The sequence below is a fragment of the Rhipicephalus microplus genome, unplaced genomic scaffold (assembly GCF_043290135.1).
Source record: "Rhipicephalus microplus isolate Deutch F79 unplaced genomic scaffold, USDA_Rmic scaffold_21, whole genome shotgun sequence".
Classification (NCBI taxonomy): domain Eukaryota; kingdom Metazoa; phylum Arthropoda; class Arachnida; order Ixodida; family Ixodidae; genus Rhipicephalus; species Rhipicephalus microplus.
This window is the reverse complement of record NW_027464594.1, coordinates 8,170,061-8,188,396: the sequence shown is the minus strand read 5'-3', so window position 1 is coordinate 8,188,396 and position 18,336 is coordinate 8,170,061. Positions and strand designations below refer to the sequence as shown.

General features: G+C 44.6%; 2 protein-coding genes across 7 annotated transcripts in view; one reads left to right on the top strand and one right to left on the bottom strand.

Annotated features, from left to right (window-relative positions):
• LOC142785328 (uncharacterized) overlaps positions 1 to 18,336 on the bottom strand; it is a 147,256-nt gene that overhangs the window by 121,013 nt on the left and 7,907 nt on the right. The gene's annotated exons all lie outside the window — the stretch shown is intronic.
• On the top strand, positions 9,463 to 10,145 carry LOC142785329 (uncharacterized; the record flags this gene model as incomplete). The annotated part of the gene is made up of 1 exon (XM_075883791.1): positions 9,463 to 10,145. A coding segment is annotated over one exon (681 nt), but the record flags the coding sequence as incomplete, so codon positions are not given.

Here is an 18,336-nt window from a genome sequence, read left to right as displayed (position 1 = left end):
CGTCCTTATGTTTCCGTCATTTTGTGTGTCCTGTGTTTTTTTTTTTTGTACCGTTCATAACATTGATCCCATGCTAACTCGCCCAACTGTCAGGGCCACATACCAGAGCTCGCATATCTCAAATCCAGGTGCCCAGGCTTACGGCCGAATACTCTCGCACCTTGGTGCCACATTGTTCTGAACTACCAAGGTTAGCCGAAGCCCGCCAAGTTAGCAACGGCAAGCAGCTGCTCTGGGACTCCGGAAGAAGTAGTTTAGGTACCCTGCGGCGGCTTCGTATGCGAGAACAACCAGCACAAGGGGAAGCGTTGAGAAGTGTCTGTTAAGATGACGAAACAATGAGGGAATTGTGCCGGGTGATGTTTTCAGACTGCACAGATCTCCATTTCCAACAGCAAACTATGAGCTCCACTGCCAGTAGATAATTCCAATCAAAAGAAAAAACTACAAGCCCAGCAAAAGTGTACGAGCAAGTACATTTACTGCACGCATTCAACATGATGCTAGCTGTTTCGCTTCACAGCAGTGATCCAGATCTAGTACGCCTGTAGTATGAGGCACCAAATCATTGCCGCAATTTTTCACGGGCAGCATGCCAATAACATAAAAAGGGATCTTACAACTAACACATGCATGCACACACTGCGGACGTTTAAGGCTACTTGTACACTTAATTTCTTCACTTTCGTAGTAATGAAGTCCTGTCTTTTTTTTTTTTTTTTGGACAATAGCTGCTTTGGCTTCTACAGATGTCAGCGACTTATTTTCCTAAGCATGCACTATAAGTGCCAATGATTCCTCTACGTGCCATAGGTCGATTGTTGCAAATACAGGAATATTACTCACACATGCTGGCCATGAGATTTCAAGCTCTTTCAAAGACGTTGAAATACTGCAACTTAATGTCACCAAGTCTGTAAGCTACAAAAGCCGTTTCAACAGTAAAAGCATACATCATGCATACCAAATTCACTTTTATGGCGAAAGCACTTAAGGTGACTTCAAGTGCTAGCCTTAATGTGGTTAGCCAATCAGGTAAGCTGTTGTAAACGGGCCCAGCAACACTTTTTGAGAATTGTCAGAAAATGCTGCCGATTGGTAGCCAGAGCACCCGGGAACCTGCCAACCAAACAATATAGCACAGCACACAAGCCAGAATTTACAATTAATCTTCAAAGGCAACAAGAAATTTCTCACTTTTCCCTTGAGGATGATGTCATAATCCAAGATGATGATGTAACAAACACGCAGCCCACAATCATTGGCCGATTTGATCGCCGTGAGCTGCATAGTTACAATGGCCACCGAGACATGCCCACGCTACATGCTTGTGATTACAATGAAAGTAAGGCATGTGTTCAAAGAAAGAAGAGAAAAAGGTACTGAAGGTCATGATGTGCACTGACAAACTCACATAGGTTATTGGCCCCCTGTCATACCCCTTTACATATCTGCTTAAAACATTTACACAGTTGAAAAACAATGTCAGATGTCATCATGAAACAGGCTAAATCGTCCTTTAATTTCAAGACAGCTAACAATAATAAGACTGACTTGATACGCACAACATCATGTTGTCTAGCGGAAAACAAAGCACCCTCACCACGGGCTGGTTGGTCACACAGGCCATGCGTGTTTTTCTAAAGCGGCCATGCATAGGTTTTCTGACTCACTTTGTTGCTAGTGGCTGTAGCGTGGTGAACGGCATGGCATTCGAGGTTGGTGTATGATTCACTTGTTTTAGCCATTTTAATCACGCCTTTAGAGAATTCCAGCAGCAAAACGTTAACCTCCTCACAGTAAAGGCAACAAAAAGTAGATGTCAAGTCATGGCTAATTATGTTACTGTAACGTTCGCAAAAGAAGCTCAAGTACACAAACACTACGTATTTCTGTAAAAACACGATGCGGAACAAAGGTGCACTGCTACTGGCACGCAACCACAGTAAAGGTGAGCTGCAATCCATCTGTGCTCTCTTAATTTGTGCAGCTGAAAAACAGCTAACCTTGTAGGTTACCTTAGCAGAACTTATGCACAGAAAAAATTTGCGCAGTCGCGGGACACCCTGCGTGCGCAGTCACGGGACACCCTATCCCGCGACTGTTGTCATCACAGAATGCCATACCAGCCAGATGTTAGAAATAACAGAGGTTGACTGCATTCCCATAGCACAGAAACTTTCCAGATGTATTCAGAAAAGCACCCACTTTCGACGAAAAGTGATATGTCTATCTCTTGTATCCCCTCGAGGCTGAGAATAAACAGTTGAAAAGGGATTTGGCAGAACTCAAGGCAGCTTTTGAATCGTTCAAGGAAAGGCCACAGGGCGATCGTAAAGAAGATGGGCCCTCTTTGCCATAAAGCCAAGCACAGGGCCCTGGCTTCTGCTTAGGGGCAATCAGAAAGTATGGCTGCGGTCGCGGCAGTTGAGTTGGAAGCCGTCTTATGTGATGGGTAGCATAGACTCTATGTACAAATTTAGACTTTCGTTTCAGCTGGCAAGCTCTGCAGATACTATCAAGGCAAGCTACATGCTCAGCTACCACGTGGCCAAACAGATGAAGCCCCACACCATCTGCGAGACTCTGCTTATGCCCTGCATGAAGGCCGTCGTCGGTGCTGTCATAGGGAAAGAGCATACGAAAAAACTGGACAAAATACTGTGCTCGAACGACACCGTGGCACGGAGTATCAGAGAAACGGCGTCTGATGTGCAGGACCAAGTAATTGATGAATTGAAATCCGCTGGCAAGCCTTCCCTCCCCATTGATGAAAGCTCCAACGTATTCAGGAGCCCACAGCTAATAGTGTTTGTGCGCTTAAGCTGAAAATTAGCTGACGGAGTTTCAGGAAAACACAGTCATGAAGGCAATGTTTGCCACTGTGAGCCTTGAGGCATTTTAGTTGGGGACAGCCGAAATGTTCCCCCTTCTCCATCAGACGGCTGTAAAGCTTCTGTTACAGATTTCTACGAAATATGCGAGCATGCTGTTTACAGACTTGCATACTTAAATGTTGATTGATTGATTTGTGGTGTTTAACGTCCCAAAACCACCATATGATTATGAGAGACGCCGTAGTGGAGGACTCCGGAAATTTTGACCACCTGGGGTTCTTTAACGTGCCCCCAAATCTGAGTACACGGGCCTACAACCTTTCCGCCTCCATCGGAAATGCAGCCGCTGCAGCCGGGATTTGAACCCGCGACCTGCGGGTCAGCAGCCGAGTACCTTAGCCACAAGACCACCGTGGCGGGGCTTGCATACTTAAATGTAAATACCGAAACAGGCTGAATGTGACTGCAGATATGCAACTCTGTTTAAGCGGGACTGTGCCACGTATTGATGAACTGTGTCAAATAAAGTGATGTGGCATGTTTGTTTGATGTTTTGGTAGCAATAAAAGGCACCTGTTTCATGCTCCAGTTGTGTCAATTTACTTACGAACCCCCTCTCTCTCCCCTCCGCTGCATGGGATCCCCCATCACTTTCACCAGTGCACAAGGGGTCCCCGACACATCCATGGCTCAGAACCACTGGCGTAGAGGATAGGTTGGCACATACGGAGACAACGTTAGATCATATGATGGATGTTCTGTCCTCTTAGGAGGGTAGAATCACGGTGTTGGAGCGTCCAAAGGCTCTTCCTAAGGGTAGACATGAGTTGGTGGCTGACTTGCAGTTGCGGGGTCCAGGTTCTAGCAGCCAGATCAGCGCAACTGTTGACATGACAATGTGTGCTCCGTAAACATGGCAGGGACGCTGGGGAGATTTAGGTTCTGGTAGCGGAACTGTGCCAGTTTCCGCAAGCGTAGGGCTACACTGGTGCAGCTGGTTCGATCGGCAGAACATAGGCCAGAGGTCATTCTCTTACAGGAACCATCGATGGGGCAGGATTTGACCGTTCTCGGGTACCAAGCTGTCGCCAGCCGTGGAGACGCGGGACGAGGGATAGCAATCCTGGTTGCAAAGGTGTTTTTCCTCGCGTATGATATAACTCAGTACAAGTCTGGGCCTAAATCCCAGTTGGTGGAGATTATTCGGCGTCGGAAATGTCCGGCCTGTATTTTTGTTCTGAATATATACACTTGTCCCTCAAATAGGCAAAGAGACTTTGGGACTTTGCTCGGCTGCGATTCGGAAAGCTGGGGTTAAGGCCTTGGTTGTTGCCGGAGACTTAACACTCTCAATATGGAATGGGAACACGCCCGCAGTACTGTTAAGGGTGCGCGTTTAGCTAATCGGGCTTGGGGTTGACGCTTATCACTTATCCTAGATTTCCGAAGAGAAGGGAAGATTCGGTTAAGGGAGATATCACTCCTGACCTGGTATTTCTTGAATTGAGTTTTATTGACATAAAAATAGTGTACAGTATACAACAGTGTAAAAAAATGCATCTGAATCCCTAGCCAAAGGCTAGTTGGGATTCATTCAAAAAAGTAAAAAGTAAAAGGGCTTGTCATTTACACACAAAAAGTTTACAAATCAAGTATTTTACACATGGAGAACTGAACATAACGTAATGAATTTACAGTGCTTGGCGAATGGTCATGATCATGGATGCAGGCAGAAAAAAAAAGAAAAAGAAAGGTATGTAAGGCATCGTTTGAGAACATGTCAAACTTAACAAATAATTGAGTGCATTGTGATATATGAAAACTAATTATGACATGTATCTGTATAGCATAACAATATTGATTAAGGACTGAAAGAAAATAGATTCTAATGCATACATACATATTACATAATTGCAGATAGGCGTGTATGTAAGTATTGTAATAGTGCATTACATAACTTTTTTTGAAAATGTATTTAATATAACTGTTTTTAGCATTGTATTATTGGGCGTCAATATTTTATTTAATAAACATTTTTTTAGTGCAAGAGAGAAATTCTTATTCTCTTTTATTTCTTGTGAAAGGTTATTCCACACGGCGACTCTATTAGCACTAAGTTTTCTTTTACCGTATACGCCCTTTGTTTGCTGAGTCAGGTATTTTCTTTTTACTTTGTTACGGCTTTTATAATTAGAACATGAAACATTTGTTGAGGAAACTGGATAGTTAGTGTTTATACTTGAATGGACCATGAGAGCTGTTTTATAATCTATTAGTGTGTTGAACTGCATGATGTTTAGATTTTGGAGGAGTGGTAGTGTGTGTGCCATATAGTCCGAATTCGTTATAAATCGTATTGCTCTTTTCTGAAGTTTTATTATCGGTTCTAGGTACGTGCGGTATGTGTGACCCCAGGTGACAACACAGTAGTTTATATGACTATGAAATATGCTAAAGTAAATTACACGTAAAGTCGGTAAATCAGAAAGGTCTCGACATTTATATAGAAGAAAACAAGCTTTACTTAATTTTTTGCAGACTTCGGCAATGTGAGGTTTCCAGTTAAAATTTTCATCAAGGGTAACGCCTAGGTATTTTATAGTATGTACTCTTTGCAGCAATGAATTATTTAGTGTGAGTGTGTATGTGTGTTCCTCAAGGGTTTTGCGTGGTGAAGTAAACACAATGTACTTGGTTTTCTGTGTATTTAATGTTAGTCCATTTGAAGAGAACCACTGGTAGATATCAACAAGCTCAGAGTTCGCAGATGCTATGGTTTGGTTAAAAGAATCTTGAGCGCATATAAGAGCTGTATCATCAGCATACATAAATATCGAGAAGTTTTGTACCACGCTGGGCAAGTCGTTAATAAACAGTGAGAAAAATATTGGTCCAAGAACAGAACCTTGGGGTATTCCTATAGTTGTATTAAGAAACTCTGATTGGGTGTTGGCTAATTGCACTGTTTGTTTACGGTTTTCCAGATAGCTTTTTAAAGAACTCAAGACATACTCCGCGAAAGCCATAGCATTCTAGTTTATTTAATAATATGTTGTTATTGACAGTACCAAAGGCTTTTTTTTATATCTAGAAATATACCTACCGCTGTTCTGCTATTATCTAGGTGAAAATTGATAAGTTCGGAAAGTGATAAAACAGCTGTGTCGGTTGACCTGCCCTTTCTAAACCCATGTTGACAGGTTGTAAGAATACTTACGTGTTCTAGGAAAGACATAATTTGTTTAACTATTAATTTCTCAAACACAATATTTGTGATACTTAAAATGAAAATAGGACGGTAGTTTTCTGGTATGTTTTTGTCACCTGCCTTGTAAATCGGGATAATCTGACAATTTAAGAAGTTCGGGGTAGGTTGACATATAAATGATAAAGATTTTTTTCTAGAGGCACACAAAGGATGTCAATGCATTCCTTTAGCGCTAAAGAAGGTATAATGTCGCATCCGACTGAGAATTTAACTGGCATACCACAAACTACAGCTATAATTTCACTAGACGTTATATAAGTAAACTTAAATGTGTTAGGGTTACGAGAAGGGTATTTAATGTATTCATCGCTGATCACCGCGACCGCCAGTCGAGAACTGAAGGTGCAAAAGTAGGTGTTAAACGTTAAAACTAGGGTACTTAATGATATTCCCAGAACCTCAATGTCTGGCATGGTGATGTAGCTTGCAGATGGTTTAAGAACCGAATTTATAATATGCCATGTTACTTGTGAATCACCTGAATATTTCGTTATCAAGGTCGTGTAATATTCTCTTTTTTCTTTTTCGAATCATCGCTGTTACTTTATTACGGGCAACTCTAAATTGCTGTAAGTAATAATCATTGTTCCTGTGCATTTTTACCTTTGAATGCCAAAAATTTTTCTTTATTTGTTCTAAAATGGGCCAATTCATCCATGGGCAAATTGGTGTTCTATAATACTTTTTGTCCTTAGTGGTTGTTGATTGCATTAAGGCCTCTCTTAAGCATTTACTTAGCTTTGAATAGGAAGCATTCACGTCTGGAGTAGATACTTCGTCCGACAGCAAAGAATCTGATGAATAAATGCATTCAGTGCTTTGTAGGCATGCACGAAGGGCTGGAAAAGAAATACGACTTAGAGATGTGGACGGGGAGTGGGGCAACTTGCAGGAGGATTTAGGCAGTGATCACTAAAGGAAGGAAGTATGTTTATTTACAGAAAGGCAGAGAGGTCGGCCTGAGCGATAGCTTGCTCTAGCCTGCTACTCTACACTAGGAGAAGGGAAAGGGGAAAAGAAAGATAAATGGATGACGATGGTGAGATAGAGAGGCGAGTATGTAGTGTTCTTTCTAGCTGAGACACATTTTATAGCCGCGCACATAGTCCAGTTGTTTCTAAAAAGGTAATAACTGCTCTTGTGACCGCAGTTGCACTGTTGGTGTCTGGCCAAGGGCCCAACATGGTCTCATCAGTTAATGACCTACTGCGATATTGTTCAGTAGAAGAAATCAGTGTTTGTCCTTCACGTGCGTATGCTGGGCAGACACAAAATATGTGCTCAAGTGTTTATTTTAGAAACACTTATCGGGATACGGCCACCGCCAACTTTCAAGCACAGCTATGTGAACTGGGATCTCTTCAGGCGAATTAGGGGGGAGGATGCCTCAGATGACGATTTTGTAGGGCTTCTCTCTCGGCTGCAACGGGCACTAGAAAGGGCTATGAAGTAGACTGAAACGCAGCTGTAAGTTCCGAAAAGGGATTCAGAATTGGCACATTTGCTGGAAGCTAAAAATGGCCTGTTTAGCCGGTGGCGTACCCAGAGGCTTAAAAAGAGCCTAAGGGTGAGAATAACCTTGCCCAATAAAGAAATTGAGACTTATGCCAAAGAGCTTTGCGGGCAACAATGGACAGAGATGATAAGTTGGATAGTCAATTGCACAGGGGTAGCAGGTGGGAGCTGCTCAAGTCTCCTTAATGACAAGGCATCGAAGGGGACGGCTTGTCAGGCAATGGATCGGAAGCAGTTGCATTTAGAAATGACGGAGGCACACTGAGCCCGTGACCTTATCACCCAGTACCTGCCTCTTAGGAAAAAAAAAAAATTGACTTAGAATCAGGTGTTGAGCGCTTATGGGGTTGTGGACAGGCCAGAGCCTGATGCTCCTTTTACCGTCTCAGAAATTAGGCATGTTCTGTTCAAAAACGGTAAATCGTCTGCAAGTCTGAATTGGATCACAAATAGGCTCCTATGTTACCATGATGATAAGGTGATTGAGATTTTTACAAAAGAGATTAACAACGTACGGGCCATTGGACAGGTGTCTATTGAGTGGCGTAATACCACGGTCGTACTTATTCCTAAGTCAGATAAACCTCCGCATGTAGACAGCCTGCGTCAAATTTCACTCACATCGTGTCTGGGCAACGTTGCAGAACATGCGATTCATGGAATTAACGTAGTTTTATTCGTTCGTTCATTCATTCATTCATCGGGTCACGGAGTACGTAGAGCACCATGAATTCTTCAGACACAATCTGGTCGGGTTTCGGCGAGCGCTGTCCACACAGAATGCCCTTCTCTTCATTCAACGGGCTGTTCTGGATAATCATACACGTGATGTCAAGGGTATCTTGGCGTTGGATCTTGCTAAGGAGTTTGATACAGTTGCTCATGAGCACATCCTAAGAGAAATCTCGTGCATAAATTTCAGAAGTAATTTTTGTCAGTTCAGGCAATCTTTTCTTAGGTTCGGCTCAGGTTGAGTGAGGAGTATTAGCTGGGAGAGAAGGGCACGCCGCATGGGTCGGTCTTGTCCCCTTTACTCTTATATATTGCTCTGCTCAGGCTGTAAGAACTGCTAGCAGGAGCGCCTGGCATTGGGAATGCTATTTATGCTGCTGATATTATTGCGCCTTGTAAGGGTGGCTCTCTGGCAACGCTTGAAGGGTCCGCGGAGGAGGGGCAGAACGTCACGGAGTGTTTTCTCGAGGGTACGAGCCTTGCCCTCTCTACGAAGAAGTCTGAGCTCTTACTCTTTCGGAAGGTGCGCCAGGGCACGAAGAACCTTGAGCTTATAGATTTATTCCTGGGCAAGGCTGCAGTCTTGATAGGGGTCGGCAGCTCAGAGAGTGAATTCTATGATGATCCCGAGTCTGTGGATTGACACGCGAGGCTGTAAAAGAGGCGCCACTGAGCGACTGGGGGGCCAGGCAAGCAACATCTTGCACCTTATCTCTCGGATTACGTGGTTTCAAAGGGGATCTACTCCTACGGATTTTTTATGCATTCTTTATTATCGTAAAATACCAATCAAACGCCCCCACTCGTGTAAGTGCCCCCCTCATATACTGTGAAGATTTTCTATTTTCGATCTCTAACGAGCAAGTGCCCCCCCCCCCCCCCCTCAACCCGCCACTCTCTGCCGACTCGCACCAAAATGCTAAAACCGAAACTGTGCCAACGGCTATGCTCTTGAATAATCCAAAATCCAATCCAAAAATTGGTCATGTGACCACATTGACTACATTCGCTGGCATTGGCACGACACCTGCCCTTTCGTTATTGTCGTTTGTAGGTTCCAAACATGACAGCGGCGACTTCGGACACGCATTTTTATACAGTTAAAAAAAAAAAAAAGTCGTACAATGGCATCGCCAGGCCGGAAGGAATGTGCACGTGACAGCTAGCCACTTCAGTATTGACAGAAAGAGGGTCCACGAGTGGGACAAGAAATTCGAGAGCTTGGTGCAACAAAACATTGGCACGGCCAAGCTTCGGCGTAAGTTGAGCAACGGAGCGCCACTGTTGAGTGAGGAAGTAGACAACGCTCTTTTTGAGTTCCTCGAGCAGGAAAGGAGGGCTGGACGTGCTGTTAGTAACAGACTTCTCTCAGAAGAAGCTGTCAAAATAGCCCAGAGCTTGCAGCTAGGAAATTTTGCTGCATCAAGCCAGTATATCAAGAGGTGGAAGCAGCGGTTTGGCGTGACAATGCACCAATCCACAAACGAGAGCCAGAAGACACCCGACGATTACTCGGAGGCAGCAAAGGCATTTCGCTCTGCTGCGAATAGCCTGCGAGCATGCCATGACTACACACCACACAACATTTGTAATATGGACCAGACGATGGTCCTAATGGACTCGCCGGTGAGCAGGGCGAACAATGTGATTGAGGCGAACACCGCGCACATTGACAATACTGGCTGCGCCCGCAGGGGCTTCACGGTTGCATTGGCAGCATGCGCAAGCGGCCACAAACTACCAGCTTTTATCTTTTTTAAGGAACCAAGTGGAAAGATGCCAACCAGGTGAGTATACCAGGTGAGTGACGAAGTGTCTGCATAAGGATTTTTTCTTTTTGTTTTCACGGGGAAAAGTAACAATTAGTAAGGAATTGTGCTCGATTACAGTGGCCTCAGTTGACTGGACTTTCTTTTTTTGTAGTTAATGTTCCAGTCAAAGCATCGAAAAATGGTTGGATGACGTCTGATAAATTGCAGGAGTGCCTTGCAAGGGTGTGGGGGCCGAACAGCGATGATGTCCGGTGGTTACTTGTGCTGGATCAGGCACCTATCCACAAGACTCAGGCAGCAAATGATGCAATAGCGGAACATGACACAGACGTGTATGTGCCTGCAGGTTCCACAAGCCTACTGAAGCCAGCCAACGTCTTTTGGAACAGGCCATTCAAGGAGAACCTACGGCGTTCTTGGGAGATGTTCATGATAAAAAAAGAAAGAACACGAAAGGCAATATGCGAAAGCCATCGCGGCAGGAAGCCCTCAACTTTGTGTCTGAGGCTTGGGCCGCTGTGACCTTAGAGACAGTAGTGTGCTCGTTCAAGGGGTGCGGAATTTCGAACGCATTCGGCGGTTCCAAGGATGGCAAGCTGTATGACTGCCTGTCAGTCATCGGCGCTGTGGCACCCGAGCATCCTGAAGACTTGCAATACAAATGCCTAGACTTAGTTTTCAGCTCTGTCTCCGAAGAATCATTCGATGGTTTTGAGAGTGATTAAATGAGAATTATTGCCATTGATAAAAGCTTTTTTGTTTCAATGCATTGCATTTCCTTCCTGTGGGGGGAAGGGGGCGGCCGCCATCTTCAATTTTAGGGCAGTTACGAGCAAGAGCCTCCTTGCTAACATCACCAGATTATCTTTGCGCTGTGGGGGGGGGGGGGGGACTTGATATGTACTTTACTGCAGTCGTGTTAATTATACGGTTCCATATTTGCAATGAACTGGGATAGAGAAGTAGACTGATATGCTCGTAAGGGTCGCGCTCAAGAGGATTCTGGAAATTCCACAGAGTGCTAGCACTGAGCGACTTATGAAGCTTGGTTAGCACAACACGGTTGATGAGCTGATTGAAGCGCACTTTATGGCACAGGTAGCACGTCTGTCCAGCACCAAAGCTGGTTTGAGGATCCTGGACGAGGCTGGCAGGCATTGCAGGGTAACGGTGTCTCAAGGGTAGCGGTGTCTCAAGAAGTTCAGCTCACACGTGATGAGCGGGAGGATATCACGGTGGATCCTATTCCGCGCAAGGTTAATCCAGTGCACCATGCAGGCCGCCGTGAAGCTCGACCTCGGGCTATTTTTTTAAAAGTAGATAGTGGTACTGAAACAGTGCTTTTCGTGGATGCTGCGCAGTGCAGTACGCGGCGGGCCTTTGGGGTGTCAGTCATTGACGGTAAAGGGCAGCTGGTATCTCGTGCCTCAGTCTGTACAGATCAAGTGACAATTGCGGAGGTCGCCACTGCATTAGCTCTTCAGGCAGCAAAGGTGCCTTGTGTGATTTACTCAAATCAAAGATCGACCGTTCGGTCCTTCTCAGGAGGTTTAATTTCACAGCAGGGGGCCAGGCTCATTCGAAGTGGTCACAGACAGGCGAGACGCATTGGTGGTCAAAATATTTCTTGGTTTCCAGGGCACGTTGGGGGGGCCAATCCTAATGCCAGCACTCGCACCCTTCACGTGAATGCACAAACGGTGTGGGGAATGGTGAAGTGTCTGGGTGGAGAGGGACATTGACTTCTAAAGGATGATTTGACAACGTTCCATGAGATTACATCCAGAGTCAAGTTGAGTCGAAGGCTACGTCCAGCTACAAGCTTAGTTGGAGGCGTTTTCCCCTTCCTAATGCTAGGCTCAACAGAGCCCAGGGAATCAGTTTTAGACTCTTACAGACGAGTACATATCTCTGCCCATGAACGTATCATAAGATAGAGCTGAACTTTCAAGAGTGTCTGTTGTGGCCTCGAGAGTTGCTTGCTAACCCACAAGCTTTGGCAGTGCCCTGTGTATGTGGGCGCTGATTTATGTGACGAAAATGGGTGGCAGCGGAGCTTACACAGCCCGCACTTGGGTCCACAACTACCGGCTGTTCGGAGGGTCCGGCCGGGGTCATTTGGAGGTTCTTCACCTTCCTGTGCCGACCTGGGTGGAGTCGCCGACTGGTTGAGGGGGTCTTAGGACTTCGATCAACTAGTCCCTCAGGTGTTTAAATAGAGTTGTTTTTTTTTAACGAATGCATATATGTTTGTTTCACAATCTATTTACATACAACAAACACTTAATAGACCTATAGCTAAAGGCTAGTTCTTTGTATGCATGTATGTGCACCTTTTGCTTGACCTAACAGGTTGCCCACTGTCATAGCTGGGCAGCAGCACGCATAAAATACTGGCTCCCACAAGCTTTTTTTTTATTGTGAGAGCAATTATGTAGACAGTCTCGGCTGAATTTCGGCATCACCATCATCTCCAGTATATGTATATCTACTTAAACGTGTAAAAAAGGCATTAAATCGGAAGAGAAAAATTCAAAAGCAACATATAAGGGTGAGCTATTCATATGCACCATTTAGCGCTTGCGGTACACAGACCTCAGAACAGCTTGAGCGTATGTTCTATCCCAAATGCTTCTACATTTCTTGTTTTCGAATTGAAAACTGCCGTTGAGACGTGCACAAAAAGTGGCCCCCTTCTGTGCCACTCATGATACAAAAGAAAAAAAAAATGGGGCACACTTGGTGTCACACGCCACTGCATGGCATGAGACGCAGAAAGGTCAATCCACGTGCTGCAGTTTACGAGAAACAGAAACATCAAACAGCGGGAAATTTGACATTGTGGATATTCGCAGCGGGTTTCTAAAATATAAGCATGTTATAACTACGACTGTTGTTAGTTCACACTTGTCCTGTGAATACATATGCGTTCTTTTCCAGCGTACTTCCTTGTGCTGCAGTGTTGTGCTCAAAGTATCGAACTGCTTGTCATTCTTCGTGTGATGTTCTAATTTATTGCTCTAGCATTCATTTCTCTACCCAAGTAGCAAAAATGTGACTTTTTTTCTTTTTGCGGTGCATTTTTTGCCTTAATGATTGGATGTCTTTCTTTCAGGCTGCTCAATTACGACTTGCACATTTTTTTTTCCCGATTCAGACATGCATGTCCTTTTTTCCTGCTTTTACCAACACGAAAGGTGGTACACACAGGATCTATACAATGCCATGCAAAATCATCACAGCCAAGACAAAGCCGAGCGAAATAGACTAGTCTTGTTAATAGCTTGACGCAAAAATATACCAATCACCGATGAGAAGCAAATTGTGATTGTTCAAAAATGTCGCACATGCGGCAAGCATATAAGTCCTTCCCGAAAGTGCCGTTGTTTGACACGACATACAGAACAAACAGGTTGGATATGCCCATTTTTGTATTTTTCCTACAAGACGGGTGTGGATAAAGTCAAGTGATTGTTTATGCTTTTTTTTTCTTCTGAGCAGTGTCAACACATCACCAAAATGCTCGACCTCCATGTGAAGGAAAACTCTTGTTATGAATATACAGGTGACGTAGTCGTGAACAAGGACTATCGCGAAATAAGCGCAATACACAATGCTTCCGCGTCTGCTCCATCAATACAGTTGTGCCAGTTTAATGCGACAAAAGCGTTCAGAACAAAAGTGAGCCACTTAGCACAGTCCAATGAAGATAACTATAAAACCAATAAAACATTCAATGCAATGCATGCTCTTAGTGCAAGCAAATTTGAAGACGCACACTCAGAGTTTACATTGCTCACAAGCAAAGACTCAACAGCATACCTAGAGAAGAATCGCCCATCGATTAAGAACATGTAGCTGCACCACATCTGTGATCAAGAGTTCACGAGTGGAGCCAACAAGACTGGAAGAGTTGAAGCAAACAACCGCTTTATAAAGACGGCATTGCAATCATCAACAAAGCTTCATGATGCTATATTATGCTATAAGAAAATTGCTAGATTTCTCTAGCCATATTGAAAGAAAACCAGCACACTCAGTGACTCTGCTGAAGACATGCGTCTTACACAACCATTCCAGAAATAACAAGTTGAAGAGGCATGTGCTAAAGTGGCGATCCCATTCGCTTGTGAAGTAATTAGAAAACAGCTATGCAAACTTACAGAAAATAATATCAAGGTAATAAGAACAGCGAATCTATACCACAATGCGATTTCAAATGGAGAAACGTGGCCTAATATTGTTGCAGAGAAGCAATATATCCCCTGAAAGCCACTCAAACAGCTGCACCATCTTTTCTAAAATAGTGTTCCTTGCCGGCACTGTTTGGCCATGTACGTTAAATACAACATTGAGCGCGACTTGAAGACAGCAGTGTGCAGAAAGCATTTTCCACTGCATCAACCAACTACCTGCCAGAACACCGCACTGGTTTCTCCAAACCATCCTAGTGCACTAAACAATATGCACACACCTCCACCCTATTGAAAACTGCTGCTCTATGCGTGCGTGACTACGTCCAGAGCAATATGGTGACCAAGGTGCCGCATAAGCTCTCACTTGCATTAAAACATTGTCCTGACCAAAGCAGCAGGAAGCGTTACTTTGACCACAACCACTAAACAGTTGTTATACATAAGTAGACGCTGAACCGACACACAAAGGCGATTCGATAGTCTATCAGGATGTTTTCTGCAACTGCAGTGTGGCGCGTCACGGCGCTTGAGTAGTGTCATGTTTATACTTGCTTCAGCCATACCACACAATGTGCATATACTTGGCCCTAGAATAATGTGTTTAAACTTACTTTGCACAAGAAGTAATACCTTTTATATGCATCTCATGTACTGTGTCCATGACGCAGAAGGCATACAAATTTGGAAATATGCCCGCTGTGGAAACTTGACCCGTAACGTGTTGCGCTGCTGAGCTTCACAATGAGGGTTTCCCCAGGCAGCCACATATTGTTATGGGTGAAATGTAGGACTGCTCTCCGTTTCAGGAGAATGTTGAAGAAGGACAGCTGCTCAGATTTAATCTGAAGTACCTCATAATGGCATGGCTAGTGTTGATATATATCATGGTCAAGCATGTAAAATACCAGAAACTAACTAAATTTAGAGACCGAAAAGAAACACTATTTCCCATTCAGGTAACCCAGCTGACTTCCGCTACTTTCATGAATTAGAATCATATAGGAGGTTAAAATGGATATCCTAAAGAAATATCGGTCACGTCAGGTGGAGAAAGAGCAAGGTACAAGTTAGTAGTGCCAAGTGGGCAGGTGGGACAAGGGGCTTATCACACATAATTGCACAAAGGGCCACAGTAAATAGCTTAACACATTTGTAGCGACGAGCCCTCTACTGAGTACAGCTGCTAATTTGTTGAGTTAGGTGACTGGCCCGTTATACTAACAGGCAGTTATAAAATAGGGTACAGGCACTCTCAGAATGATTCTGAGTACCGAACACATAGCCACGCGCATGTGGGGTGTACCTAGCGAGGAAATTTATTTCCCTAGCACATGTAGATTGGCATTGTCTTGCTCCCCAAAGCTAGCACTAGGGACTTTTTGGCGATATGACGGGCGCTGGATGGACAGGGGTCATTATCATGCCGCACTCCATAATTCATAAATATAAAAAAATTGTCGATTCCTAGCGACATATTCTTACAATTGTCTGCATTCATTCTGGGAGACTGCTTGAAGTAGCGTGGCATAACTACAACAGCAAAGCTGCCTTCTTTAAACTGCATTAGTCTGTTTTCTGAAGTATTAGTTGGTTCTTCATTTAATTATCTTGCAATCCTCTGTTTTACTAGCTTGGTTTTACAGGATGTGGATGCTTTGGCAAAAAGTACTTTTACATTTCGATTGCGTCTCATGGCTTGTTGCATAGGGATTCATTGTCTTTTGCTCAAGGTGGCATACGGTGCTAGTCAACGATAGTCCGTTTCAGCTAAAAGCAAAATAAAAGCATCATAGTAGATATACACTTACAACATGAACCACGTTTTTTTTTTTCCCATAAAATTAAAAACGAATTGAGACGTAGCGCGGCACAACTGTTTGGTCGTTATGCTCATGGTTGCATCAAAACACCGCCCTTTGCCAGTGCTAGCCGCAGTCATCTCCCATAAATACTCTGACAAAATGATGAGTACGATCCAACGTAACAGAACAAGAAAAAAGAAATACTGAAGCACTCGAGCATGCACGCACTATGACTTGTACTTTAACGCGATGCATGTGCACCCACAGCTAGTCAGAGCCACCAACCAGCCAGCCTCCCTTATAAAAGAGCTAAAGGGCACCTAGGGCTACTGTTCTGTAGCAACGCAGCACAAATCTACGAGCACTAGGGGGGCACTGCATAGAGAAACATACTATATAAAGAGTGGCCACTTTAGCCTCTCCACAACCCAGCAAGATAGGCTCTGACCAACCGCTAGATGGTGCGCCCATGCTCGCTTCCACTCTTTTGTCACAGCATATAATAGCCGCCTGAGGAAGTCAATGAAAACATAAATTTGGCATCAAATTTTTGCAAAAGAGAAACTTTATCGATTAGTGCAATTTTCCACATCCGCTTTACAATGTGTCCCAGTGAGGACGTTTAATGCTTTACCACAAAAATCAATAAAATTTGACTAGAAAGTGTTGTTTTTCTGCATTTATTTTGCCCAAAGAGTATAAATTCATGTGGTTTAGATGTGCTGTAGGTGTATCCCTTTCGTGTACGAATGGGTATGTAGCCTAGTGGTAAAGGCACTCGATTTTCGTAGCATGAGGGTACGGGCCAGCTCAAATCCCAACATAAGGGGGGGGGGGGGAATTTGTTATTTAATTTATGCAAAAGACATGATCAGGTCTGACCAGCCACTCGTGGCGCTGAAAGCAACGCAGTAGCTGGGCCGCAGGGCCCTACGGGAGTGTACGCTTTTTATGTAAGTATGTTTCTCTATGGGCACCGCTTGCTTTCTAAGCAGACCGCGCACGGGCAGAGCATCGTACTACTTTTCTGCCAGTGCCTCCTCTATTTTCAAATGCCTGCTGCGTGGCCGCTGGCGAGCCCGCCAAACCCTCTCCCGTTTTCACGCACTTGGCTCCCACAGGGTGGCGCAACCTTCTGGCACTACCTAAGGTCCCTATACTAACACTATCGGCCAGCCGCCAACGCATTGGCCCCAGTGCTAGTAAAGTACAGGTGTTCTGTGGTAGTGCGTTGCTGCTCTCTCGGCCTGTCTGTCCGTGTACAAGTTCTGGTGTGCTGCTTTGTATTTTACTGCACGCCGCGTGGTTACGAAACATACGTTATTGCTGCGTGCCCTTTTCTACATTGAGCAAACGTAAGAAACAACTTGGCGTGTCGTTTCATGAGATCCCTGCGAAAACAACGCTGAGGAAACAATGGCTCAAAGTGATATAGAGGAAAAACTGGCAGCCAAATTCAACGTCCAACTATTCTGCTGTCTGCAGTCTCCACTTCCTCGAAAGCGACTTCCGAGGAGACACTAAGAGGCGCATGCTGAAGCAAGGTAGCGTGCCCAGCGTTTTTCTATCCTATCCATCGTACCTCCTGAATACCACCTAGGCCCCAGAGTGACACGAGCATCACTAAAGGCAAGTGCGAACCATCGCCGGTAAAGACAGCTTCACCTAGAGCGTATACTCACGCTGCTGATGTAGACCTCCATACAGGACCAAGTGTTGTGGACAATGTGACTGTGGATTGCTTGGACGCCACTGCATCTGAACAACAGCAGCAGCAGATGCAGTGACTGCGCGATGCGGCGTTTCCGGCGTCAGAAGTGAGTTCTTGGAGGATCAGTGAGTTTTTGGAGGATCATCAACGTGCAAAGTGCCCTTTGTGGGGTAGAGAAGATGCTGAAGACAGGAATCGTTACAGCATCACAGAAAAGTAATATGAGCAGTTCTGCATCATTCTGCTCTTCACGAGCAGTAACTATCGCTCAAGTGGATGGCAGCACAGTCGCGGTATCTGTAAATGTGAAGCTTGCTCAGCAAGCACTTCGAGAACTGTGCATGTTGACAAGCAGCTTCCTACCTACTCCACACATGGCTGCCATTGCACTTGTCGCTGGATACATATCTCGTGTAGTGAGCAAAAAACTGTGTGTGACAGTTGCATATCTCTAGTCCAGAAGCAGAAAGGAGACTTTGGTATAGATGGGCTGATCGCACACC